Here is a 27746-nt window from a genome sequence, read left to right as displayed (position 1 = left end):
GTATTGGCGATTGAAATGTTTTCTTTGCGTACTTACTAAATTGCAGGCTGAGAGCAGAAAAAAGTGTTTAGAATTTATAGCAGCGCATCTGCTAACGTGAAAGAGTGTCACTATATGTGCTTAAAATGTCGGAAGAAGCATTATTCTTCGGGTATCAAAAATATTTTTCTGCTTCTTAAATTTTTCGGAATTCGTCCTGCTCTGCTCTACAACGATATTTCTTCTTGGCTAGCAGAATGTCGTTATATCGAGGTCTCAGTGTGTGCCTCTTCAGAGTTTTTATTATTTTTTAACTATTTAATACAAATACAAATACAACGCCACAACAGGCAAATTGCCCAACGAGGTGGCTGACTTAAGAACATCATGGATCCCCGAGCCATTTTTTGGAGGCCCTACCTACTACTGCTACGCCACACATGCACCCCCCCCCCGCGGAACCCCCAACGAATCGGTATATGCGGGAATGTGCGTGTACGTATAGTGAAACCTGACGTGAAGTTTTTTTTTGTTTCTCTGTAATTCTTGTTATGTGTAGTGCTTTTTTTTTTTCAAACCGAGCACAACTCAGGTTTATTGCCATAGGCAATTTACTACCTAGTGAGTTGTGCCGGAAGTGTAAGTGCGTGTACCTAACAGTCTGAGTGCGTCTCTAGTGTTGTGTATGATTTTTCAGTGCTGCCATCTATATCTCAGAAGTGAAGTGAGTGATGTGTAGTGACTGAATATTTGTACTGTTTGTAGTGCTGCCATCTGCCACCAGTTTTTTTTCTAACTATAAGTGAAGTGTTGTGATTGAATGATTTATCGTTGTGGGACTGTTGCTCTCTGTGGCGAGACTTTTTAACGGGGAGATCGGCTCGCATTTGCGAAGTTGGGAACCACAGAAAACCAACTTCAGCCGACCACTTCAGCCTTTACGAATTAGAGACACCTTGTACATGGACTGCTCTATTATTTTTGCACATCAGTCGAAAATTGATGATTTCGGACATTGGCCGTGACAATTTTCCAAAAAAAATAAACAACATATGTCAGCAAAACACTTTTTTTAATAGCAGTTTGACCACATCAATCAATGAACATTATGATCATTATCAAACGAGGACATCTTTTCACACAACACCGAACACATATATATTCCAATATGCCATCAATTTACATCTCATTTATGCAAATAAATACTGATCAAAGAAGAAGAAACAATTGTTTAACTTCGCAATAATTATCTTTGGCCAAAAAAATTTATTCCCATCAACGTCGTTATTTTTCATATAATGACATAAATAAATCATTTGATATAATTTTCTTGAATACAATATCAATTTTAACAAATTCGCCGGATTTTTGATATTTGATAAATAGATTCGATACAAAATGCTTTTGTCAATTTAATTGAAATTTTATTTGAAATTAAACGAATAATCAGTTGCAAAAATGTATTTATTAAATTAAGAAAAATTAATAATTAAAAGAAATACTCATTTGTTATAATTTTAAGTTTTTTAATCGAAATTTCTTTTGGAAATTTTAGTTTCCTCAAAATTTCCGTTTTTTTTAACTTTAGATATTATGGTCGTTGTAAATTTAATTTTAAATTTTATTGGTCACAATAAATTTTTTTTTAATTCAATTCATTTTTCAAATTTTATTTTTTTTTCAAAATTTAAACAATTTCTTGTTCTCTTTTTTTCCCTTGACTTTAATTTCATTTAAATAACGTTTTTTTTTATCATTTCAACACGTTTTCCTAATTTTTAAATTTATTTTGGCAATTTCAGTTTTTTCCATTATTTTTTTTTTTTTTACATCCAACTTTTGATCGTTCTGAAGGAAAAAAAATGTATCAATCTGTTTCCAAGTTTTTAACCATTTCAAAAAATTAAAAGGTTTTTCACAATTTTAAAATTTTTCATATATTACTCTAATTTATTTTTTCGATTTAAATTTCTTTCTCAAAATTAAATTTTTTCTATAATTTTATATTTTTTCATTTTAATTTTTTCATTTTAATTTTTTCATAAAACTAATTTATTTTCAGAATTTAAAGTTTTCCTCAAAATTTCAAACATTTTAGTTTTTCAATTTCCATCAAAATCTCAATTTTATTCAAAAATGCAATTGTTTTCTATTTTTCTTTTCATGACTAGGCCTCACCCATCCTTCAATTGATTTCCAATGTTTAGCACCGGTTAAATAAAAAAATCATAATAATAATGACATCGTTATTACAATCATCATTAAATGTCTATACATAATAAAATAAATTAAATAGTGATAAAATTTACATGTTTGTAATTTTTGTAAAGACTCCGTAACCTTATTTTTGAAATTTCCGTACATAAATAACATCTTCTTCCCCTTATCATGTAATGACAATTTGGTATAATGACATTTCTCGACATTTAAATACTAAATACAGTATTTAATTTCAACATGAGGTACAGTGAAGTAAAACAAAATGACCTAGCATGACGTGTTGTGACCAGAATTGCGTGTCCTAATAGTATTTGTGATCCTAATGACTGTGCATAAATGTGTACTGTATTTACATAATATAAAAAATACACACAAAAAAATGTATTTGAGGTAATTACATCGACGAAAAAAAAAATTATCTGATAATTAACAGGAAATAAAATATATCAAAATACATCAATTGAAAATAACAGATTAAATTTGATGACAGCCATTTTGTGGGGTGTTTTTTTTTTACATTTTGAGTACTTAAAGTACACACTGAAAAAAAATACACTGCTGTAAATGTGCACGTGGGGATTATTATGCGTAATTACCACATTTTACAGCAGTATATTCGAATATATTGCTTGTACACGTTGTTGTTTTACCTCTTATTGCTGTGCTCGGTACGTACTCGTAGAAAAGTATTATATATTGAGGTTATATAAATTTTAATTAAATTTGTTTTATGGTGGTTGCACAACACACCTACCACCGAAAACATTATGATCATCTCTACAAATTGAATATATTAGGGTCTTCAACAAGGGGTCTTTCAGCCATTGAAGGGCCAGAAATGAAAAATTCTATCAAATCCAAATGTTGCGGTATCTAGATTCATACGGTGGCGTCTAAATAGGTAGGCCAAAGCGGCCCAGGGCTCCGATTTAACATAGGAAGAATGTTATATAACTGGAGAATTGTATTTATTTTTAGAATATTTTTCATTAAATATAAATTCCCATTAATCTGAAATGATTTTTTTTCATTAAAAATTTAATTTTCATTTGTTATGGAATTGATTTTGAAATTATTTTCTCATCACAAATATTAATTTTCTTTAATTTTGAAAATTATTTCTTTGAATAATTTTGAAATCATTATTTTTTCGAGTACAGATATTTGTATTGTATTGGTATCCGAAAAAAAGAATTATTTTCAAAATAAAATATAATTCAGGAATTATTTTTTGACTAATTGTGGGAGTATTTTTAATCAAGTTCGAAATTATTTTATCATTGGAAATGAATTTTCACTGATTCTGAAAATGTTCCTTTCAATAATTCTGGAAATATTTCTTTGGATAATTTTGAAATTATTTTTTCATTAATTTTGAATTTTTTCATTAATTTTGAATTTTTTCATTAATTTTGAATTTTTTCATTAATTTTGAATTTTTTCATTAATTTTGAATTTTTTAATTAATTTTGAATTTTTTCATTAATTTTGATTTTGTTTTCATCAAATACGAATTTTTAGTAATTCTGAAATTGTTTTGAATGAATATTAACATTTTCATTAATTATGAAAATATTTTTTATAAATAATTTTCAGGAAATATTTTTCATTAAAAACAAATGTTCATCAATATCGACACAATTCCTTTTATTTTAGTTGTGAAATTTTCAAAAAAAAAAGTACTTTTGAAATCACTTGTTTTAACTTTTTATGAAATTTCTGAATCTTTTCGTCGGTGGGTCCCGGCGAGAGCTTCGAGGGTCACACATGATGCTTGGGTAACTTTGTACTTGATAAAGCGGTATATTTGGTCTTGAATATGGCACATGTACAAAATGTGTAACAACAACAAGGAATATAATAATAATAATAATAATTAGAATTATATAATGACTAGAAAGAAAAAATGAATTTCAATTATAAAATAAAATATTTTTGGCAAAAATTAGAATCAAAGATATGCAAAATACAACGTGGTTTCAATTAATTAATTGACGCTTTGGCATGTTATATGAGTGTGATTCTTCATTGATAATTATTTTAATTATAATTAAATGTGTTTTTATGGCACACATAGAAACCGGTGAGGATCGATTAATGTTTGCATGTTTGGACAAAAAAAAAATGCTTCGACATCGATCGGACATGAGTTTACATCAACCTACATTCAATTTTTTTTTTTTGCTTCCACTGAAGCTGCTGCATGCAAACATTAAACATATATATAATATATATTTAAATATATATATATTTGATATATTTATACAAACATCAATTTTCTACATTAAATTCTTTTTCGTTTTTTTCTTTTTTCTTCTTTGTACACATTTCATTCCCGGTTATGATTTAAACATTGCATACCTTTCAAGAGGTGTCACGCCATATGTGTGTGAGACCGGGTTTATTATTATTCACATAGCCAATTCCAGGTAAAAGCTAATCCAATCTATCATAGAGTTTTGATATGGCTTTGTCGGACTTGACAATGACTGGAAGCATTGTGATATCCAGTCGGAATCGGAACAAAGTCGATAAGAAATCAAGACTGTAATTTAACTCTAAAATATCTTTCGTTTTCCGCTGTCAATTCCAATATAAATAAAGCAATATCTCCATAGATATGCCACTCTGAAAATTTCTGGATGTAGATAAGCTGAAATTCCTGAGATCTCAGTATTAATATATTTTTTCGTCTACAATCGGCCAAATCGGATAGTGTGGGTGTGTGTGTTCAATAAAATCGAATAAAATCCTCCGAGGAACCAAAACTTCTATTAAAGACAATAGGAGAAACTTCAAATGTTTAAGTTTCCACGCTTAATTGGAAATATTACGTTGCGCGCATCAACTGCTATTACACACCAACCACTATGCACAATGTTTTTATTGAATGAAACGTTGGGAATTAATGGAAAATATATTACTAAGTTAAGATTTAAAAAAATTCATTTGTTAGTATGTACCGGCCCCCAAGTATGCTCTCCAAGTTCTCTTCAATATGTACATTTAAAGTTATTTTATTTTTGTTCTGTGTTAAGCCAATAGAGGACGCTAAATTTCCTGATGAAAAGTAAAAGAAAATTGTATTGTAATCATTGTAACTAAATATAATTTTAATTTCATTTTTTGTGTCTGATTTATTCGAGAAGCTTTATTAATATTAATCCTTCATCCGTTTTCAACATGCAAACTATACTAACGTTGACAAAATGGCAATTGAATTGTTCCCCGCACAATCGGATACCACGAGTAATTGGATACTGTGTGCTGAAATCGTTGATATCCAATTAATATTAGTCCGTATATAGCTCTTGTGAGCAAGAGCCAAAATAAAGTTATTTATATACTCCAGAATTCTACCGCTAAAATGGCAGTAGTGGCAGGACAACTGAAGACAAATAATTTTCATAATAAGAACTGGGGTCGCAAATTATTTTTTTAATCATTTTTTTATGGAGAATCTCCAGCCAATGGCGCCAAAGGGAAGAAAAGAAGGTTCTAGAGTAACCCTGGGAATTAAAGAGAAAAAGAAATATATTCTCAATGCACACATAATACCGAGAGAGAGGAAACGAAACATTTTTCTCCCGTTATTCTTTGTGATTGGAAAGAAAAACTTTTTTTCTTCTCCCACTGTATGAAAGTCCTCTGCGGACAGATTTGAGCAAAGCAACTACATTTTGGCGACTTCTGATGAGGGATAATGCATGTATCTCTCGAATAAATTGGTGTAATGCAAGAATTTTCGTGTCTCGATGTGTCACTGTCATGTCTTTCATTTTAGCGGTATTGTTCTCGGACACGCTGGGAATTCAAGGAAAACATTCATTTTATACTATATTCATCTCATTCTCTGTATTACAATAGGCCTTGAGCGAGAACATCATTTAGCTATGATATTTTATAATTTCACGGTTAACTTTCGAAAATTGCAGTCATTGGAAAAGAAGCTTTGAATATTCGAGGTTTCTGCATTACTAGATTTTTGTTCGCAATAAAAAATAATGTTTGGTTGATTCACTAAATTTTGCCAATGCCGAATAAGCTTGGAAGGTGGTCAAAAATGAAGGCGACTTTTCTTATAGTTAGGTTATCCTCTTAAATGTACCGTGTACGGAAGCCTTTGTGAGGGAGAGCTTCCGAATCACTTGGGACAGAATTTAGAGTGCTTTGAACATCAGATCAGCATTGATTAGAAAGCTTTCTGCATCCTTTTTGGCTCAAAGAGATCAGGAGGCAACGGATGCTACACTCGTATCTAGATTATCAAAAAGGGACGGGAGTGGATGGATGCAAGTTTATGACGCAAAAAACTTAACAATGGTCTTTCGACGTTTTGGGTGTTTGAACGATATTGATAAATATCGATTTATCATCGATATTGATAAGATAATGACAAAAACAGTCTTTAGCTAGGTAATGACGAAACACCAAGGAAGTTACGTGTTGGGTACCACATCATAGAGTCTTAAGACAAAGTGACCATTTAACTTTCATTTCATAAAGTAAATGTAATTGTGTTTTCGTAGATGCCTCACGGGCATCCAGAGATACGGGGTTGTCTATCTTCGTGCTAGTGCAGCATCTCATCTTGCATAACGAACGATCGAGTTTCTGCAAGAGCGACCAATTCAATTGGTGTGTCATTAATCTTATACCGTTCAGAATTGGCCCAATTTACTTTTTGTAATCGGAGAAGGAATATATTAAAGAAAGCCTCCGAAATATACATATGCTGTTCCAATTATGGACTATATTTTACCCAACTAAAATATGAGATTGGACTTCGATTACATCCTGAAATTTACAGAGTGACCTATCGAGGTTTCTTTGAATTAGAAAACACTTGAAGAATTTGAATTTGAATGGCATCTGCGCCTATAAAATTATTCAATATTTACTCGAGATCTTGGCGTGAAACCCCCCCTGATACATATTACACACACACAGAGATGATGAACGTAATGATTCTGTTTAATTCTCAAGTGGCTCCTGAAGTCTTTGGGGATTTCATTCTGTTTTGAAATTTAAAAGCCTCGACTGTTCCTGAAAGGCTCGAGGCCTTGATATATACTTTATACCTTGATTTCTGCTCAGCAGAAAAGGGTTTATGACTCTTTTTTTTCGCCCGTAGATTGCTTATATACAATACAATACAACACACACCAAATACTTTCGGGTTTAAGGTGGATTATAGGGGTAGGTTATCACTGGGATTTTACACGGATTGATTTCTTTGTTTATCTCCAGTTCGTATGAGCAACGATTGCGTTCGTTCATTACTATTCTGGAGAATGAGAGTCTTCTTATTATGTACCGTAGAAATTTGCGAGTCCAGAAAAAAAAACAAGAAAGGGCTTTCTCTTGTTCAGTTCTTTGGTTCAGATTTGATTTCAGCGGCGATTGTTCTGGCTGATGGCGGTCTTGGACTTTGTTTACCGCTCGTCGGCGACGAACTGTTCGGACTGACCGATGGTGAAGCCCGGCCGCTCGCTGGTGTTGAAGTTGATGGTGTCGATGCGGAATGGGAAGCCGAGCTCTGGCCGCAAACCTTGTGATGATTCTCCCAATCTTTATGCTGGCAGAAAGCCCCGCAGTACCTAGCCAGGTTGCAGCCGCTGCAGGTCTCGTTCGCCTTACGGCCGCAGTTCCAGCAGCTCTGCAAGCACGATTCGAATTTGTTATTTATATTTCGAGTTTCATCTGATAAGAAACGTACAAACTAATTATTACTCTTAAACGCTTTCGGTAAAAAAATATTTTCTACTTGAACATTTGATATTATTTTCAATGCATATGTTGATATTGAGTTCATAATTCGGAAGAAGTGACACTCACTTCAGTTGATTCGTCTTGGTGGTTGATGGCTGCCATAGTTTCCTCAGCAGCTTGCCGCCTAGCTTCAGATAGCATCCGTTCCATTTTTGCTCTCTCGGCTGCCAATAGTTCGCTGGCTTTTGATTCTGCGGCAGTCACCGCTTTGTGAAGCTCTGCGACAGCTTGTCTTTTGACTTCGTGAACAGCGTCCTCAGCGAGCGGAAGGAGAGGCGGCTGTCTCGGTGTCACCAAACTCTCTATAAAAGAATGTTTAGCACAATAAGTTTTATTTCATATTGCATATTGCGTAAGCCAGTATTTGAGAAAATTAATATTTTTAATAAATATTTAATTTAAATGCTGTCTGTATCTACCTGGTCTCCTCCGTACTTCACAAACTCTTTCCTCGGAGGCAGGGGTTGCCTTGTAGTGATGGTGCGCCGGTCCGTGTTGAAGTAACTCTGCGGTTCGCTTCTTCAAATCGAATTCGGTTCCGTCTAGATGTCTCGTGCTCCTCCACAGAGACAAGTTATCTTGCCTGTCAGCATAGCTCCGATGCTGCAATATGGCCAGCGCTCTTTTCGTCTTCTCTACCATGCCCAATATACAGTTCAGCATCTATAGAGCGAAAACGGAATATAAAATCATCAGCTACTCATGAAGAAATACGTTCAAGCACAAAATATTACACCGACTAACATCCAGATAAGGAGAAATGTATTGAGATCGTATGAAAGCGCTGAATAGCTTTTTCTTGGACCATGCGTAGAAGCTGAATATTATCTTCCAGGACAATCATAGATACATTAGGATTGTTTTTTAGATTAAAATAATGATAGTATTGTCGGTGTGTTACCAAAATATGCTCAACAGTGAGATCTGGTGAGATAGATTTTGAGCGTTTCTTTCATATGTCAACAAATCTAACGAATTTTGTAATTTTATTAATCTCGTACCTCTAATTTGCAAGCCCATTTTTTCATCACTAAAATAAATCTAGACACCAAATTTTTTGGAGTCACTGTTTCTAAAATCAAGTTTTCTAAACCGCATTACACCGAAATCGTGAAAAGCGAGGGATAATTTTATTTGTTTTAAATTGCTCCCCATTAGCCCATTAAGGGGGGGGGGGGTAGAAGTTCCTGTAGTTTGCGTGGTTATAAATCACAGATTTCTAATTGGTGGATATTTTGGTTCTGTGGCATAAAAAGCTGTAATACTTATATTGGTTCTCCAACATGGATATCTACATTAGGAAAATAACCACTTCTGTTAGATTTCTGTGTATTTTACAAAATTTTCTTACCGTATGAATATTTTTCCACTCATCTTCCATATCTCTATCGTCCGGAAATTCACGATGTACACCGCCTGTAAAATAAGTTCTTATTGTATTTCTCATCGGTTTTTTTTCTCACTCATATTATTCTCATTGACTTCATTCGATTCTAATGGAATACTCCTGCGATTTTAACATCTCTGGTTGAAATAAGCACTGAACATGCATTATATAATGAGATTATAACAATCACGTATATTTTTCTTTTCTGAATTTCTTTTTTCCTCTAATGACACGTATTCAGTAGCACTCACCGTAGTAAGGTCGGCAAAGCTCCCTATCATAGCGGTCGTATCTCTCGTACCTTTCCCTTTCTCTGAAGAGGCCATCATCATACCTGAAGTTCAGACTCGGTGGAAGAAGATTGGAACTTCCCGCAGGGCTCATTCTCGAGCCCAACGTAGGGCTCGTCAGAGTCTGCTGCCTTTTCGCAGGAGGTGGGCCATCTGAACTGTTATCTGAGTAACCGTTCTCCCTGGAACGCCTACTGGGCCATAATACAAAACTTATAAAACAGGTTGTAATGGAAAACATCGTTAATAGACATACGCGAAATTAAAATCGGCTGTTTCTCTTCATGAAGCAGTCTTAGATTAATTTATACATGGTGGTTGTGGAAAAATTATTAAAAGATGAAAGCTGAGCTTACACATCGGGAGGAGTTCTCCTCTTCAAACTGTCTTTGTTCTCTTGGAATATTTCAAATGGTTCGCCACCTGGATGCGATGCTGTATCAATGATGAGTTGTTCATGCTGTCTTATATACTGCTGAGGCGTCTGTTTAGCCAACCTCGCGAAATGGAGAAGTTCTGCTTGAAGCAGAGGGAGGCTAGACTGTTAAAAAAATTAGAATACATTTAAGAAAAATTAAAATTTTACACTTCGTCTGCGTTTATATCATTGTATGAATCAGTATTCATAGATACGAGTGGATTTCTTAATAGTCTTTATACTGCTGTAGAAATAGGATGCGATGGAGACAGCCGATGCCATTTTCACCCCAAGCCAGTTACATGCCTACCTAGGCTCAGAGGAAATGAACGTATCCCTCCACAGCATGCGCAATAACAACAAAAGCATACTATCTATAACTAAGGCACCTATAAAGCAGAGTGGACTTACCGTCCTCCATCTTTGAGAAAAAAAATTAACTTACCACTGCAGGTAACGTTTAATTATTAAACAAAGAGGTGGATAGGAAACAGCAAATCATTATAGCTATAATACTGACGTCACGCATTTACGCAAGGATGGCGGATGAGTCAGCTTAGTGTTTCCAGAAACTATGTATTACCAACTAGCAGTCTAACGTAGGAAGGTCATGACATTTTCAGAACAGAAGCAGATTAAGAATAGAATTAAATTCGCGAGTGCTTCTGCAGCACTACAGCGTCATCAAGTACTCCGAGGAATTTGCGGGATGTTTTTCATTATCTTCCAAAACATGGGCAACATGAGTGAAAGAACGAAACTACAGAATGCTCGAGAGCGTACAGCATAAGTTATGGCTGATTTTGCTAAACCAATATGGATAAGATGTAGGATTGATTTGGACTATGTGCCACGACGCTGGGTTAGAAGAGTTCTCAGTAACGGGTCACGTTCGGTGGCAGAGTGTTGGTATTCATAGGGTTAAGAATTCTCTACCCCATACACTCCAGATTTCAAGGTCCTTGGAATGGGCATCGGGAGCCCTGTCATCACGTATTCTAACCTCAAACTCGAAATGCAGTAACAATTTCGAGGCATTAGAGACGAAAAAGTTACGGACATCCATACAGCAGTAGTTCTCATATTTCTTTTAATTATCTTGTTAGTGGCTTGACATGAAATGGACATGGCACTTGAGACTCTTGAAATCTCCTTTGTGATATATGCTGTAGGGCTGCAAAACCTATAGCACATTAGATTTTCATCCAGCACGTTTAACTGCACACTGATAATAGCTATTTTTCATGTGTATGTAGACGTAAGTTAATTTGCTTCAAACCAATAGGTATGTAACCAACCCGTATTATGAACGAAATTAGATGGCTCCGTTGCATACCGTTTTTACAGCAGTGTTGCCACTTATAAAAATAATCATCGTATATATATATTCCGGTATACAATAAAGAAATACCTTCAGAAAAGGAACAACGAATGGCCTCATGGCATAGTTTGTCAGGTCTTGAACCTTCTGACTGAAATCTTCTATCGACAATGTTGAACTCTACAAAAAGAAACAACATATTTAACGAAAATTCTAAAAGTATTCAAAATTGTAATCCATCGATTCGCAAGAAAATACAGAGTTCTTGACACCTTTTCCAAACTCACCACGAGACTGATGATCAAACTATGCATCCTTTCACCGGCATCCGGGGCCAAATCCACACCGAACTGCTGAAGAGTCGCTAAAAACCTCTTCAATTTCCCGAGCTGTCGCACGTTTCCAGCCAGGCTGAGGTCAGTCGAGGAGCTGACGGTAGATGGCACCGTCGTCGCAAGAGACACCGGGTTCGGGTGGGCGCCACTCGGCGGAGACGGTGTTCTTCCAGATGGCGTGGCGCTATGAGGTGAATGGGCACCATTCATTCCTGTTGGGAAAAAACGACGCATCAAGTCAAAAACTGTTTAGCTAGTGTTATTCTATCAATGGATCAATGGTTCTTAACATTTTTTTCCCATCCCGCACCTCCACAGTGCAATACGATTTACCTTCCCGCAACCCCCAGGATATAATGCATAATGTGTTTCTTACTTACCAGACCAAACTTTTTTGTTGTTTCCCGTTTTCTATTTGTTATATATTTCAGGTTTTTGAAATTAATTACATTAATCATCCCATGAAAATTCGGATATTTAATTAGTATAATTAAATCACCCAATTAATTAAATTAATTATTTGAGTTAATTATTTTGTATCAATTATTTTACATGTTATTTAATTTCTTCTTCGGCAAGGTCAATAATTACTTTTTTTTGTATAAGAAAATTAATTCAAAAACTAAACTAAAAAATATATTTTTTAATATTTAATGAAACGAATGGAAAAATATCCATGAATTAACTTATTGATTCCAGTCATAATAATATATAAATGTGTGTATTTTTCACCAGGGGGAGGGTACGCACGATCGACCTTTGAGGGGAGATGTGCCTCCACCTATGCCTCCCCCCCCCATGTTTGACATTTGATCAAATATTTTGACTTTTTCCCACGACATGCACATGATAAGTAGCGTTATAATAATACGAGGTACAAATGTAAATAAACCGCAAAGTACTTTGTGTATTACTGATATTTCTCCTCATTTAAAATGAAAAGTAAGTACCATCGCTAACCGGACAATAAATTCTCTTTTTTTTTTCAATTTATTCAACCACAATAAATTTGCAGGCACAATACATTACAGATATAAGTAAATAATAAATGCAGAAACATAATTAGAATACAAAATACAAAAAAAAAAATAAAATTATGTTATGTTATGAGTGGTCAAAGAGTGAAAGTCTTACAGAATAAAGTTATGCACAGAGTCAATGTTTAAACAGTGTTATAAAGCAAATTATTAATCAATACAAAATATAGATTCTATGGAATATTAAAGAGAAAGAAAGAAATGAAAAAAAAAATTCACAAAATGAATTTCTCCCGCGTGATATTTCTACAAGCGAAACCTAAAAAATGAGGTATTAAAATTGTCGGTATGATCCATATTTTCAAAATTGAAAAACTCAATTTTCCTCATCATCTAAATTTTCCTGAATAACCAGTCAACACGTAATAATTTTTCCCCCATCACGCGCCCTCTAAAGCATTTTTGAGAAAGGTGCGCGGGGGGGGGATTCTTAACCGGCACCCCCGATTAAGAACCACTGCGACAGATCGATCGACCTGATATCGCAGGTTTCCAATTCTATATGAAATTTCCTCAAAAAACATGTTTTTCTACAAATCATGAAGAAAGTGAAGGAGAGAGAAAAAAAACCTACCAGAGGGTACTTTGTGTGATGATACGGGAGCGGATGTCCTCCCGGAAGGAGCTGACAGCTGCTGAGCTTTCACAGAACTCGGAGATTCTGGCATCCTGCCCTGCGACAGCTCCACTGATGTTACATCTGCAAATAAATATAACAAAATAAATGAGAGCGAAAATAACAGAAAAAAAGAAAAGAAATGCTAAACAACAAGAAGAGCAAGAAAGACACGAGTAATCAACATATGCCAGGCTCTTCAATGAAGACCTAAAGCGATGCAGACAGATGTTGCTTATCGAAGGATATATATATATAATATGAATTAATTAATTTTTTCCCCTCCGGCCATTCAGTTATTCTATTTTTAGAATTCTCGGAAATGTGATTTTTCAGCATAACGAGATATACTTGAGGACATCTGTGAAGAATTGAAAAAATAGTTTCGGTTTCTCTGAATACCGTACAATGGAGCCCTAATCGCAATTGAGCTACCGACCTCATGTGTAAGCCAAATATATTCATTTTAATCTCCGTTTATTTGGGACATTCTGAATAAGGGTTAGATGTATTTCTGGAACAATAAGTCCCATGGGTGTCCTTTACGTGAGACGTTTCACTGCAGGAATACTACATTCTTCCCGTATGTGTTTCTATTGCAGTTCAATTACTTAAAACAAAATAATAATAATAATAATTTCCTAAAATAACTTTACAAGAAACTGACACTCGATAGTGACTCTACTACACTGGCGTGCTAAATTGAAGGATAAAATCCGGTGTATCCCAAAAATGTTCCAACAACAAAATAATTAAAAATTATTTCCAAAAATTGTGGTATTTTTATTTTATGGTATTTATAACGGAATCCCGTTGAAACGGATTTTCATTTTCGGTCCCTATATTTTTTTCATCCAGAAGTTGCGTTCGTTATAGGCCAAGCTGACTATAGCAGGTTCGACTGCATTTTGTTTGTAGTACAGGGTGTCCCATAAATTCGAAAATCGATTAAAAATTCATAAAAATTGTAGGAATTCGTATATTTGAATGGGTTGGCGAAATTTATTCTCAGGGTTGGGGAAATTTTTTGGTGCAGAGAAAAAAGAAGTAAAATTTTTTATCGATATAAGGTGTTGCACGGAAGCAAATCAGAGTCCTTTAGAATGTAGGGTGTACGACTAACAGCTTGTTCATGAATTTTCCTGTTATGGGCGCATATAAATATGGTTTTCCTTTTGATATTGGCATTGGTGGATAAAGCACTTTTGAGGAAGTTGGTTTACCTCAACCACTAAACACTCTACGAAAGATTTGCATACAAAGGAGATCGAAGAAAGATTCAGGTCCAGAATTCTGTGGTTTGCTCTTGTGCACGTTGCTCTCTATCAACAAAAAATTTAACTAATCTTTTTTTCCTCTGCACAAAAAGAAATCTTCCTTCGGGAGAACTTTTTTGTTTGCACATCGCATTTAAATATACGAATTACTTTAATTTTTGTAAATTATAATCTATTTACAAAGTTATGAGACACCCTGTGTTTTACTAATATTTTTTAAGCTTAAATTAATTATACGACACTACGTTTATTTAATTGTCGAGCATGTTCCGAGTCCGGTGATTGTCGCATTAGCAGACATTTTCTGTCAGTGAAATCATAATAACACATTACAGCTACTGAAACGTACATGCACCTCGTGAAGATGCCGTGACTCTGGGGAAATTTTAAATGGATTCATGCATGCCGGGAAGTGTTGCGTATGTATGCGTGGTTCCAATAAATTCATGACGTCAGAGTGCTCGAAGTGACGATTTCCTGAAAATTTTAGCGTTTATAGCTTTCAATGATTGAAAAATGATAGACACGTTTTTCCGTGTTTCCCCGTCATCAATTTTTGACAATTATTGGGATAATACTAGTGGTCTCCCGCCGATAATTAACATATTAATTTTCACAGCTCGGGGTTCTTTAGTATTCAGACGTACTCGTCAAGCATTTTAATTTGTTATGTTGCGTATGTAAACGTTCCTTGTTCTGGGCTGTCAAGAGCCGTAGCTATTTAACAGAAAACTATGGAAATGTCTCAATGATGAAGAGTAAGAAAAAAGTTAGTACAGTATAAAAAATATTTTTCATTTCTCAAAATACAAATGTAAAGGACATTTTTTTTTCACAGAAATTATTATTTTTGGAATCATAAATACTATTTAATCGAGATCCCTGGCATGGTACCTAATTGTCTAAGATAAAACCATCTCAACCATCATTTCACCACAAATGAATGTTACGTTGAAATTTAAACAACGTGCTTTCTAGGCGAAAAGGTTTGATAAAAGCGGTTATCCAGCACTCTACAATCTTTTCAATTTTTATCTATAAAAATCCTTCCAAAATTATCCTTGCTACTTCATAAAGACGTTAATGAAGCTCCACAGCTTTTCAATTAATAGTTAGAGCCGAAGAGAGCTTCAAACACGGGACTTTCAATTGAAGACAACTCCGTATATACACACACACACTTATAAATATTTGTACTATTTATTCACTCGCTGTTCATATAACCCAAACTAAATTAAATCAATTAAAAAAAGCGAAATTCTGCTACTGTAATGTTTTCAATGAATATTTTAAACTTCAAATCCATAATACTTCACACTTACTGCCTTAACTCCAGAGAATACGCGGTGAACTGTGCGCGAAAAATATAAAAGAGGGTAATGATGGAAAAACAGGTAAAAATCAACTATAAAAACAACAATAAAAAAATGAAAAACATTGTCATTGTACAAAGTACCGGGGGTTGCGGAAGCGTTTCAAGAGAGTAACTTAATTTAAAAATTATACCCATAAATATCTCAACCTATATATCTTTATCTATATAATGACACCAGTAATATATAGAAAATATTAATTATAATATAAACCTTACTGAAATTTTCAAAATGAATGATAAGTATCGAACAAACAGTGAAAAACTGAATGGCTTTGCATAAATCCCGGATAAAATGGTCTTCCTAAAGTTAGCTTCACTGCACGTTCGTGGTTATTGCAGTGAAACGCAGAGATCCTGGTGAATTCGCGCTAATTCATTCGGACGCAACCCGGCTGTTTATTACTTCTTTTCCGGCAAATTGATCATGAATAATAATAAATATCGAGTAACTAATTTAAAGTTCATCTAAGTTAATTTATAAATTAGATTTTATTGAAATTGGACTAAAAATCTCAGGACATTTTCGATAGCGATCGTAGTTGTTATTGCGAGTCGAGAAAGAAGGATAAAGGGAATTATTCAAAGATTTGGAGGATATAAATACAATTATTTTCCCTGATGGAATATATGTAAAACATATGCTCTAAAGCATTATTTTTTCCATTGAAGAGTTATATTCCACTCGCGGAGCAACTGGTCCAACCAGTGTTTCTCATTCATATTTGACCAGAAAATATAATAATTAACAACTTATATATACGGTGCACACAAAAAAATATCATTTTAGGTGAAATATAACCAGTAAGAGACAGAAAGCGTATGCGCCCATGATTTAAAGGGCTTTCTAAATATTTTGGTTTCTTTTAGACACACTGGAAAAAGTTGAAAGCATTTGAGCCGCGTTGGGAGGAAAAAATATTTTTGGCCACACACTCGAAATGCAAATAATAACTGATGAGAGCATTTTTAAGCCAAATTTATCATTTCTAAATTGAAAAGAAAAACGAACAAAGCTCCTTTGTTTTCGTTTTTGACGGTTCTTTTTTGAAGTCTCTACAACGAAACACTGTGATATTATATCAGAACAATATTTATTTACTAGTTTAAAATTTATTTATTTTATCTAGTTTTATTTATTCACGTTTAAAAGTATGCTTGTTGGGTCACACGCATGTGGTCCGCGTATTACACCTCTGATTTTAAGCAAAAAATATGGACCTTAAATTCACAGGAAAAACCGAAACTAATATAGTAAGATGGAAATATAAAAAAAATAATTATTCAATCGATTATGACTATATAGTGAAAATCATAATTATTTAAAACAATCGCACTACAGTAGAACCTCTCAATAACGTACATCCATGGGACCTAAAAATTTGTCCGCTATGGACCGAGTAAAAAAAAATCAAGAGCCAGTGATGTAATCGAAACAAATGGCCGCTGATGGGAAGTTTACGTTATAGGAAGTCCCACTGTAATATAAACATACTTTTCTCTTTATATATTTTACACACGATAATGATTTTAAATTACAAAAAACGCAAATACTGAGAAATTTTAATAATTCTGATAACAACTTCTAATAATTCAGAACTTTTTATGCATAATTCAAACGAATAAATAATTGAAATTAAGCTCTTTTATATTGTAAATATAGCGGGTAGTTTTCAGTTGATAACTCATGTGGAACTAGATTTTTGTCTCATTAAAAACAAATGCAGATTTCATTTAATGAATAAGAATTTTCGAAATGTGTTGGGAATATTCAAAATATAACCATGTCAAAATTTGACTTACCATCGCATAAAATCATTTGGAGAATCAATCTACAGCAAACTTTTATTCACACCGCCACAAATTCACCGCCAACGCATAAGAACTCAACAAATAAAAGGGACCACCAAGTTCCGATGTGTTCCAAGTCAATTTAAACACGATGTGTCCTCCTTCGTATGAGAAACACAATTCAAACACACAACCGACCGAACTGACTGAGAGACTCGTTCTGTTGACGGAGCGTACAACCCACTATTAAGAGCTGTGGCGACGAGACGAGGGTTGGCTTCTTGTTGCCCTGCCAATTTATCGCCAAAGTATCTCCATCACGCGAAAACGGGGGGGGGGGGGCGAGCTGGGATATAGATGGAGAGAATTCCATCATCTCTTTCTCTCTGATACTTTCTCCTTCCAACACACACACACACAATTTGAGAAATTTACATTGAAATTTTTAGACAGTTCGATATTCAATTTTTACCATAATGTCATTTGACATGAACGTTTTTCTAATCAGGGTTGATAAGTATTTAAATTAATTATAAGTATTTTAATTTAATTATAAATAATTATAAATTGCAATGATAAATAATAATTTAATTATAAATTGCAATGATAAATAATAATTCAATTGATAATTTCAATAAATATAAATATTTTCAACTATTCATCAATTTTTTATCTCTTCTCTCTCTCTCTCCCTCTATCTATCTCTCTATCTATCTCTATCTCTCTTACAAATAATTATAGCTCTATTCTAAAGGTAATATGTTTATTGATCTCTTATAGCAGTGTAAACCTCTATAGCAATGGCGCTCAACATTTAGGACAGTGCGGGCCGCTCCATTGTATGAAAACGGCTCATGGGCTTCTTTATTAACTGATCTCAGAGAATGTTGCAGGTCCCTCAAGTGATTTGTTACTGTGCCGCGAGTCACTCGAGTGATCTGGAAATGTGCCGTGGTATATTTCAGTGATTTGGAACCGTGAATCAAGTCAGTTAAGTAATCTATAAATGTGCTGCGGAGCACTCATGATCCGTAATGATGTCGTGGGTCACTTAAACGATCTGTAAATGTGCCGCGGGCCGCTTTGATGATCTGTGAGTAGTAGAAACGCACATTTCACTACTACTTCTGTGAATGTGCCGCGAGCCACACATACATTTGCAACTGTGTCACAGAACACTTAGGGGGGTTTCAAAATATGCTGAGGGCTGCTGAAGTGCTCTGCAACTGTGCCGCATGTTACTCAAGTCATATGTAGGTATTCCGCGGGTCACTTACGAGATTTGTTTATTTGCCATTGGTTCATTCTTACAAAACAAGGTGGTCGCGGGCCACATCAGATGGCTCCGCAGGCCATAGGTTGAACATGTAAGTTCTATAGTGAGTGCAGACACGGCTTGTTCCGTTCCCCAGAAGAAGACCCTTTGCGGAATAGGGCCCCTTAATAGAGGCGAGCTTATGTGTAGGACAGAACTACTGGTCAAACAAATTTACCTATAGCAGTGGTTCATACACAAGTATATTTGAAGAGGTGTCGGAGGGGAAGGGGGCGTGTATGCTTGAATGATAAAACATTTTACTAATTGTTTTTACATTATCGCGTGCTGAATCCATCAAGGGTCCGTGGCATTCGTCTTATAATCACAAATGGCCCAGAGAGCTTCTATAGCTTGAAAGAAGTCACAGTTTAAAAACTGTTCTCTAGAGCATTATTAAAAAAATTGCTGTCGATAATATTATTGTACTAGAACTGTCGAGAAGGCTGCAAATTTGTGGCCCTCGATAGCTTCGTATTCATCCACGCGCATGAACCGGAAAAGTTGAATCTGGTTTGCGTGAAGCCTTAGATGAAGGGGGTTGAACACCCGTGATTTACGTGACGAGTCGACGACAAAAAAGTTTATTGAAAAGAGAAAAGGGTCACATCGCAAAACAGTTAATGCAAATGTTATCCATTGAAAATATGGAATGCATAGGCCACTATCGAATTCGGCCCGCGTCTGATGAACATCTATTCGACATTTGCGGTGTTGGAGTATGCAATCCCTGAGATTTCTAACAGTATTTATTTTGTACTAACTCGAACAAGGAATTGAAAAATTTCCACAGAACAATTATTAGTTGTTAAATTTTACCTGAAGACTATTTTTTTATGGAAAACTATTTATACCTCTCTAGAAAGGCATCTCCATCTACTGCGACTGTTTTCCCTTACCCATTACTCACCTCTCCAAAGAGCCTATTCACTAAGTATAGTTCAACTGTTTTTCTGTCTAGTCCAATGTATTCAAAGACATAATAAATTACTTAGCTTTAAAATACAATTTTTTTTATAAGCCAGTAAAAAAAAATATTGAGAAAAAACAAGCAGCTACCCCATATCCAATAAATCTCCTTCCGAGATCCTTATTTCTATCACCGTCCAACAGATGGCGCTGAAATCGGGAATGGAGATTATTGGAATCAGGAAAAGGAGTTTTTAGGAAAAACGGAGGAGGTAGAAATAGTGAGAGAGAGAGGGGGGGAGGAGTGAGAGGCGTACACATATAGGAATACACACACAGAATAAGAATAGGAGGTGGTGAGGCCCGTGACTGGGCTTCACAGCTGGCGCAATCCCTCGGAAAACGGGCCAGATGGGGACAACGTTCCCGTCCGTCCGTCCTTCTTACCAACCTTACCTTTAACCGTGGCTGTTTTTCTCGCTCACTTTGATGAATAAAAGCACACCATGTTGTCGTATAACCACCATCAGCCCACCCTTTACATTTTCTATACATTTTTTTTTTTTATATTATTATTCGCGTTTCGTGCGCGGATGGATACATACACATGCAACCGAAACTCCTTCCCACTTTTCCGGAAAAAAAATAAATTGTACAGATACGTACGTTTCTGAAAAAATAAATAAATAAAATCCCATCAACAGATATTTTTTTTTTAATTTATTATATTATTTTTCCCCCTGAAAAAAAATTTTTTTTGTCTAATAAAACTTTTTGATCCAAAATGGCGCCCGTTAATACACTACAATTTCCGAAAAAGTGAGTTGTGTGATTAATACTGATGTCGAAAGCGTTGTTTTGTTTTTGTAGTTCTAAGGTGTTTACAAGAAACAAGTTGTGTGTTTTACACGTCTTTTTAGGTAAAACTTATGAAAAAGAAAGTTTTTAAAATTCTTGAAAAATTTTTGAAAGTTTTCAAAAATAGTAAAATGCATAATAAAACAATAATTTTTTTTAATACATCGTTTTTTACTTGGATCTCTAAAAATTGTAAATGCATTAAAACCATTGATTGAATAATTCTATTAAAGTGATTGAATAATTCTATTAAAGTGATTGAATAATTCTATTAAAGTAATTGAATAATTCTATTAAAGTGATTGAATAATTCTATTAAAGTGATTGAATAATTCTATTAAAGTGATTGAATAATTCTATTAACGTGATTGAATAATTAATAATGAACAAATACATTTTAATAAATATATTTTAAATGAAGTTTTGTGTTATTTACATCCTAATTTTGCATTGAAATTTTCTTTCATTTTGAACGTTATTTTTTATTCGTTTATTGGTTTATTCATGGGTTTACTATTGATTTTATACTTTTAATTTGAATTGTTTATATTTATAGGAATGTCCATATTTTAAATCGTACATATAATCATAATTACCATCATTATTTTTTTTTTCAGAAGAATTATAAAAAAACATGTGATCAAATTTATATTAAATATTATTTGAAGAATTGTTGAATTTTAAGTTATAAAAAATTTAATTTAAATCTTGAAAAATTAAATTCAAATTTCGGAACTTAAATTATGAAAAATTGAATTCAGAACTTTGAAATCAAACTCAAATCTTAATTTCTGTAATTCCAATCTTAATTTCTGTAATTCCAATCTTAAATTTAAAAGATAAATTGTTGATATAACCTATAGATAATGTTATTCATACATAATCAAAATATTGTTAATTATCATGAAAAACTACGGTTATCAGCAAATTTCATTCCACGAGACAACTGAAATATTTTTTGTCAATTCCATGGTAAATTGAAAACAATATTTTGTCATCCTATTGTTATTGTTGACTGTCCTTTTTTTTCAGTTAATGGAGACGACAGACCCAAGTTCCTGGGCACACTAATTGAAAACCCACTGATTATTATTAACTTCAATTAAGAAAGGTATCAGTAACGCGTAGACTTTAGATACGTCATTCATATTGTAAGGGGTTGCATGGTTATTAAAACAAAAAAAAGTTACCTTTTTATTGGGCAAATGCGTTTTATTTCCCGAAACTCCTAATTAAAATGCTGTTGCCTTATCTCTTCTGAGCCAAAAAATAATTCCACGTTTCTAAGTGCAATATCCGCTGGTATATTCGAATTCAAAGAAAATGCGGGATAAAACCGCATAAATGTGGAAAAGAAGCTTGTTCGTTTGTTTATGCGGTTCTTTTCCACATTTTATCCGATTTCTGAATCCAAATGTGTTTGTAAATATATCACTTAGAAACGTTAATTTATTTATTATATCTTTACTTTCATTCTTTTATTTTTTGCTTCAAGAGAGATAAGCCAACAACTTTCTAGTTGAGTTTTTAAGGACAGGGTGACCGCAGCCCTTGCAATATGAATGAGTTTACACATCATTTGGATATTTTTACAATTAGAAGTATGCATGTCAACGGTTCGCCAGTAATTTGAGGCAAGGGGACTTAGCTTTACACCCTGTATATTCATATGAAGTTGTAGTCATCACCCAAATTACAGAATACAGAACCTGATGTTTTTAAACCGCAGAAAAACGGATTTTTGGCTAAATCTATATAATCTATATTTCAGCTAAGGATTTTAGCAGCTTGGCTGCCAAGCGGAACAAGTCAAATAATAATGAATATTAATTACCGTTAACGTCTTTAATATCTTATGGCAAAGGAATCAAGAACCTGGGTGAATACTTCTCAAGAATCCCAAAATTCCTAGAGGTAAAATAGGACATCCCTCAAGGTGATGCTTTCCAGCTGCCTTTCTCAAGTTTTCTTTAGACCACACACGCGTTTTGAATCGTCATGTTCACGTTAAAAAGTAGAAAAAAAAAATCACGATATTTTGCGGTGATGTAGAAAAAAGAAAATTCAAGACAAAAGCAATCCAGGGATTGAGGTTCTTCACCTGCTTCCTCAAAAGCCAGCCAGCAATAATCGTGATTGACGTACGCACCTGTTTCAACGCGAAGGCATTTCTAAATATGTGCGTACGCATGTGGAACCTATTTTGGGTTCCAAGGTCGACGGAAGGATAATATGTTTACCATCAACGGGGAGAAAACTACGATGAGAGAAGAAACTGCTTCTCAAGTTGATGTAAAAATTCATTTTTATCTTAAGAAACACGGCAAAATTAATTTCATGAATCGATCCGTGGATCACCGATTCAAGATCGCTAATGCGATCAATCGATATCCGAAAATTTTCAAAATTTCTCTGATATTTTTATCACTTTATAATTCAATTTTGTTTGTACGAATCGGAAACGTTTTTTTTTTAAGAAAAATAATTCACACACTATTTTCAATTCAGTTATTATTTCTTATAATACGTACACTGACAAATTTTCAATCAAAATTTTCATTATATTTTTGAAAATTTTAACTGAATTTCAGCAACTTGGAAATTTTGTTTGAAATATTCACTCTACAAAATTTTAATTGAGAATTAAAAAATAACTCGATAAATTTCATTTAATAGAATGTTGATTTTTTTTATTGGAGTTAATATTATTTCAATTCATTATCAGCAATTCACATTATAATAAATGTTTATGCAGCGGTTATTCATGAAGATTTAAATTTTCTTTTCTCCATGAAATTTGTGAATTTTCAAATTATTATGATTTGAATTTTTTATATTTTTGCGTTATTTTCAACACTGGGAATTCTTCAACAATGTTTTCGAAACTAGTGTTTTTTTTAAAAAAATTTTCAACACTAGTACTTTTCGACAATATTTACCACTCTAGGTGATATTCTTTGAAAACGCTTGCCATGCTTAACATTCTTAGAGAAATTCTACCGAGCTAGCACCCTTCGACATTGTTTGCCTGACTAGAAAATTGTTTGACAATATTAACCTGACTAGGGCAAATTTTTCGACAATGTTTACCACACTAGCATAGAATTCTAAGGCAATGCTTATTACACTAGCAAATTATTAGTTTATTACACTAGAAAATTATTAGTTTATTACACTAGCAAATTATTAGTTTATTACACTAGCAAATTATTAGTTTATTACACTAGCAAATTATTAGTTTATTACACTAGCAAATTATTAGTTTATTACACTAGCAAATTATTAGTTTATTACACTAGCAAATTATTAGTTTATTACACTAGCAAATTATTAGACAATGTTTACTACGCCAACGCCAGCAAACTATTAGACAATGTTTACTACGCCAACGCCAGCAAACTATTAGACAATGTTTACTACGCCAACGCCAGCAAACTATTAGACAATGTTTACTATGCCAACGCCAGCAAACTATTAGACAATGTTTACTACGCCAACGCCAGCAAACTATTAGACAATGTTTACTACGCCAACGCCAGCAAACTATTAGACAATGTTTACTACGCCAACGCCAGCAAACTATTAGACAATGTCTACCACAATATCGAGTTATTTGGCAATATTTAGCACAATTAAGAAATTTTCTCAACAACATTTTAAACCCTAGCAATCTTCAACAATAGTTTTAACATTAGCATTCTTCAATGGTAATCCTGCCACTTCCTGAATGCTTTCTACTCGAGCATACTTCAACAAGGTTTCTTAGAACGCTGCTTTGTTCGTGGGTTTTTTTCCCCCGTCACAGCTGGCTTTTATTTCCAAACAATTACATTCAATGACATGCGAATAAAACCACGCATCATTATGATGGAAACATGCAATAAAATGAAAGCACTTATTCTCACGTATTTCTGTATAACTGCCTATAAATTCTTGAAATACTTCACCAATGACTACGACGTTTAATGCAACAAACAAAATTCCCAAGACTCTTCAGACGTGTGTATAAAGTTATTTTCAATTTAAAATTGCCCAAAAACTTCAAAATATCCTCTGAACTCTGAAATTGGAGTTTTTAACATCGGGAAATTACTACTCCCGTGCAAAAATAACGCCTTTTTCCGGCTCGTTTTATCGGAGCAAGTCGTTCTGTCGAAATAAAATACGGGTCATACATCATATCCCCCTTCCCCCCACAAAAAGGAACAATTTCATATCACGTCGAAAATGCGTCAGGTTTAGAACATGGAAGGGAAAAAAAAAAAAACAGCGAAAACCTAAATATTTTAGCGAATTTACTTAGGCGCAAAAATGGCGCTCAAGGGGAACCTTAAATAGCAATTTGTCTAAGTTTGTTTCGGGGTCGAAAAACGGCTTTCTATAGCACTTAAATGTAGCATTTTCTGACTTCCTTACCGCCTTCACCTTCTCCTGAAGAAACATATATATATGAAAACACCGTTAAATAAGAAGTTTCTAAGAAAATGCACACATACACACGCGAGAAGGACGTTCTGGAGAAAGCCGGAGAGGGTTCGGTGGAATTGAGAGATTTGGTTTAGTTAGAACAAAATGGCAGTGGAAGGTAGAATGGGTTCGAGAGGAGTGAGAGAGAGAGAGAGAGATTTGCTGTGTGCCTTCGCCTTCCATAAAGTATAACCGAGCATCAATCGCACCTGGTGCCACATGCCTTGGGACTTAGTGGATGCAACATCTGTCGCATGCAGCGCCCTCCACCCAAAACCCGGGCCGGGAATTCGGGAGTGGGCGCCGAACGGGAGGATTTTCATATCGCAAAACGTTCTAAAAGAGAAGTGGTGGAAGCAGGCTGGTGGCCCTTTCCCATCCATGCCTCCACCAACCTCTGGATCTCTCTCTCTCTCTCTCTGTGTGTGAGTTGTCCCGATTCTCCCACACCAAACCTTTTTCCAGGCCACCGGATGGCTACCGATCGCTAAAGATCCTGGAGCCAAGTTGGCAACACACACACACACACACACACTCACTCACTCACTCTCTTTCCCCTTGTGTTGTTAGTATGCCGGCAGCAGGACACTACTACGGGTGTGAGGCGAAATCGCGCTGCCGGTGGTACTAAAATGTCCGATCTGCTGCAGCTGTGCGACAAATGCAATATTTATATGTATGTGTCTTTTTTTTTTATTTTGACATGTTCGTTGCCGTTTCATTAACGTGACGCGTCTGTCACTCTTGAAACACATTCCATGTTTTATTTTTACCTTTAGAGGTATTTTTGCATCGAACGCGCCACCATCGAGACGTCTTCGATGGTATCAGTTTCGGTATTTAACTAGCCTCCCCAGCGCGACCCAACCCGCAAGGGTAAAAGGCTTATATCCCTGGAGGGACAGAGCCTGGGCCGTGACTGGTTTGTCGGTATTTAACTAGCATTCGTAAAATTTACAGTGTATTTTGGTTCTAATAAAAAATAGTCTCTTATAATTAATTTTGTGCAATGAAAAATCAAAGGGTTTTTTTTCATTAATGGTGGTGAACACTTTGGAATTTCAATCAAGAAATTCATGCTTTCGGACTACAGAGCCACCATCGAGACAATGTAGGAATGCGGGTTTTCTTGACCAGCATCATTTGTAAGAGCTTCCGTGGTGAAAATTTTATTTTTTTTTATCACGTAGCTCCTACATTCCTGAATGAAGTGCTTTAACAGGCATTAACTAATTAACTTAGAGCTTTGACCACGAATTCATGACCCATTGAACAAAAACGTATCATTTCGCAAGACACTTTTGTCTGACACGACTAATTTACTTCTTTTTATTATTGCGTATACAGAGCTTCTCGACTGGGTTCTCCATAGGCAACTAATTCAGGTAATGTTCTAGAGCAGGGACCCCCCAAAAATCATACTCACAGCAAAATGCCCGCCCACTGTATGCCTAATGTTCTCGACGTTCTTAGCCTTCAAATAGCACTGAAATTAACAAATTGATAACACATAAAGGTATTTTATTCCGAAATTTTAATTTTAAAAAAATTGCATTAAGAAATACATTTTTGATCGTCGGGGGGGAGGCATACGAGCCCCTATGCCCCCCCCCCGCTTACGTCTCTGATCCTACCAATATGCGTTAGTAGGCGGGGGCACAGCTGTAGACAAAGCTTTTCTGACAGGGGGAGGGGTCAAAAATGGCTAAAAACTTGCTGACGTAATACTTGAATGGCTCCTTACTCACAGATTGAGATTGAGGAGGGTCCATGGGTAGTCTAAGGGTTAATATTTGACGAACCAGATTAACCAACCGATAAAATGACGTTTCTTACGATTATTATCAAGGCTTCGAAACTTTACAGACCCAAATACCAGTAAAACGTCTGACACAATCTGTCGAGTCACTAGTTCTTCGGGGTTTATGGCTTAAAATGTATCGGTTGACAAATATTAATTAGATTATAACAAAATTTCCAAGACTTGGGACAACCAAACGTTGCGAAACGTAAAAAGATGGCCTTTCTATTTTCCTGAGACATTCGCAATTACAACATAGAGAGCAGTGGTTCTCAAACTTTTTCTAACCACGGCTCTCTTGGCCTTGTTATAGATTTCAACCGCCCCACATTGTATAATTACTAATCAGGGTTTACCCAATAGATATCACATACTTAGAAAACTTATTGACTGAACGTAACCATGCAAATTTTCTGAAAATATACGGGGTGTCCTGTAAGTTCTTATTTCGTCTTTATCTCATCTACCGTTCGTCGTAATTTAAATGGTCCTAATTTAAAAAAAATGTTCGGAATGTGTTCAAAAATCATTCTGTACCAGTTTCGACAGTGGAAATACAGTGTTAATACAAGATATACAGA

General features: G+C 34.7%; 1 protein-coding gene across 5 annotated transcripts in view; it reads right to left on the bottom strand.

Annotated features, from left to right (window-relative positions):
- Nucleotides 1-4519: 4519 nt before the first annotated feature.
- Nucleotides 4520-27746, bottom strand: part of LOC149068647 (protein CBFA2T1-like) — an 81518-nt gene continuing 58291 nt past the window's right edge. For 2 of the 5 annotated variants that reach the window (XM_089250945.1, XM_089250949.1), the window contains exons 2-10: nt 13334-13459; nt 11675-11934; nt 11478-11567; nt 10005-10189; nt 9610-9842; nt 9323-9387; nt 8391-8634; nt 8038-8273; nt 7455-7858 (exon numbers count right to left, since the gene is read on the bottom strand). In XM_089250945.1, coding sequence (XP_089107071.1) covers nt 7568-7858; nt 8038-8273; nt 8391-8634; nt 9323-9387; nt 9610-9842; nt 10005-10189; nt 11478-11567; nt 11675-11934; nt 13334-13459 — 1730 coding nt within the window. In that variant the 3' untranslated portion in view covers nt 7455-7567. Of the gene's footprint in view, nt 7859-8037; nt 8274-8390; nt 8635-9322; nt 9388-9609; nt 9843-10004; nt 10190-11477; nt 11568-11674; nt 11935-13333; nt 13460-17827; nt 18038-27746 lie in introns of those variants that run through there. The other 3 variants (XM_089250948.1, XM_089250947.1, XM_089250946.1) reach the window with 3 other exon arrangements.

This window comes from Pholcus phalangioides, unplaced genomic scaffold (assembly GCF_987345545.1).
Source record: "Pholcus phalangioides strain wild (caught in Gottingen) unplaced genomic scaffold, Ppha-v1.0 ptg000024l_1, whole genome shotgun sequence".
Lineage (NCBI taxonomy): Eukaryota > Metazoa > Arthropoda > Arachnida > Araneae > Pholcidae > Pholcus > Pholcus phalangioides.
This window is presented reverse-complemented; position numbering and strand designations above follow the sequence as displayed.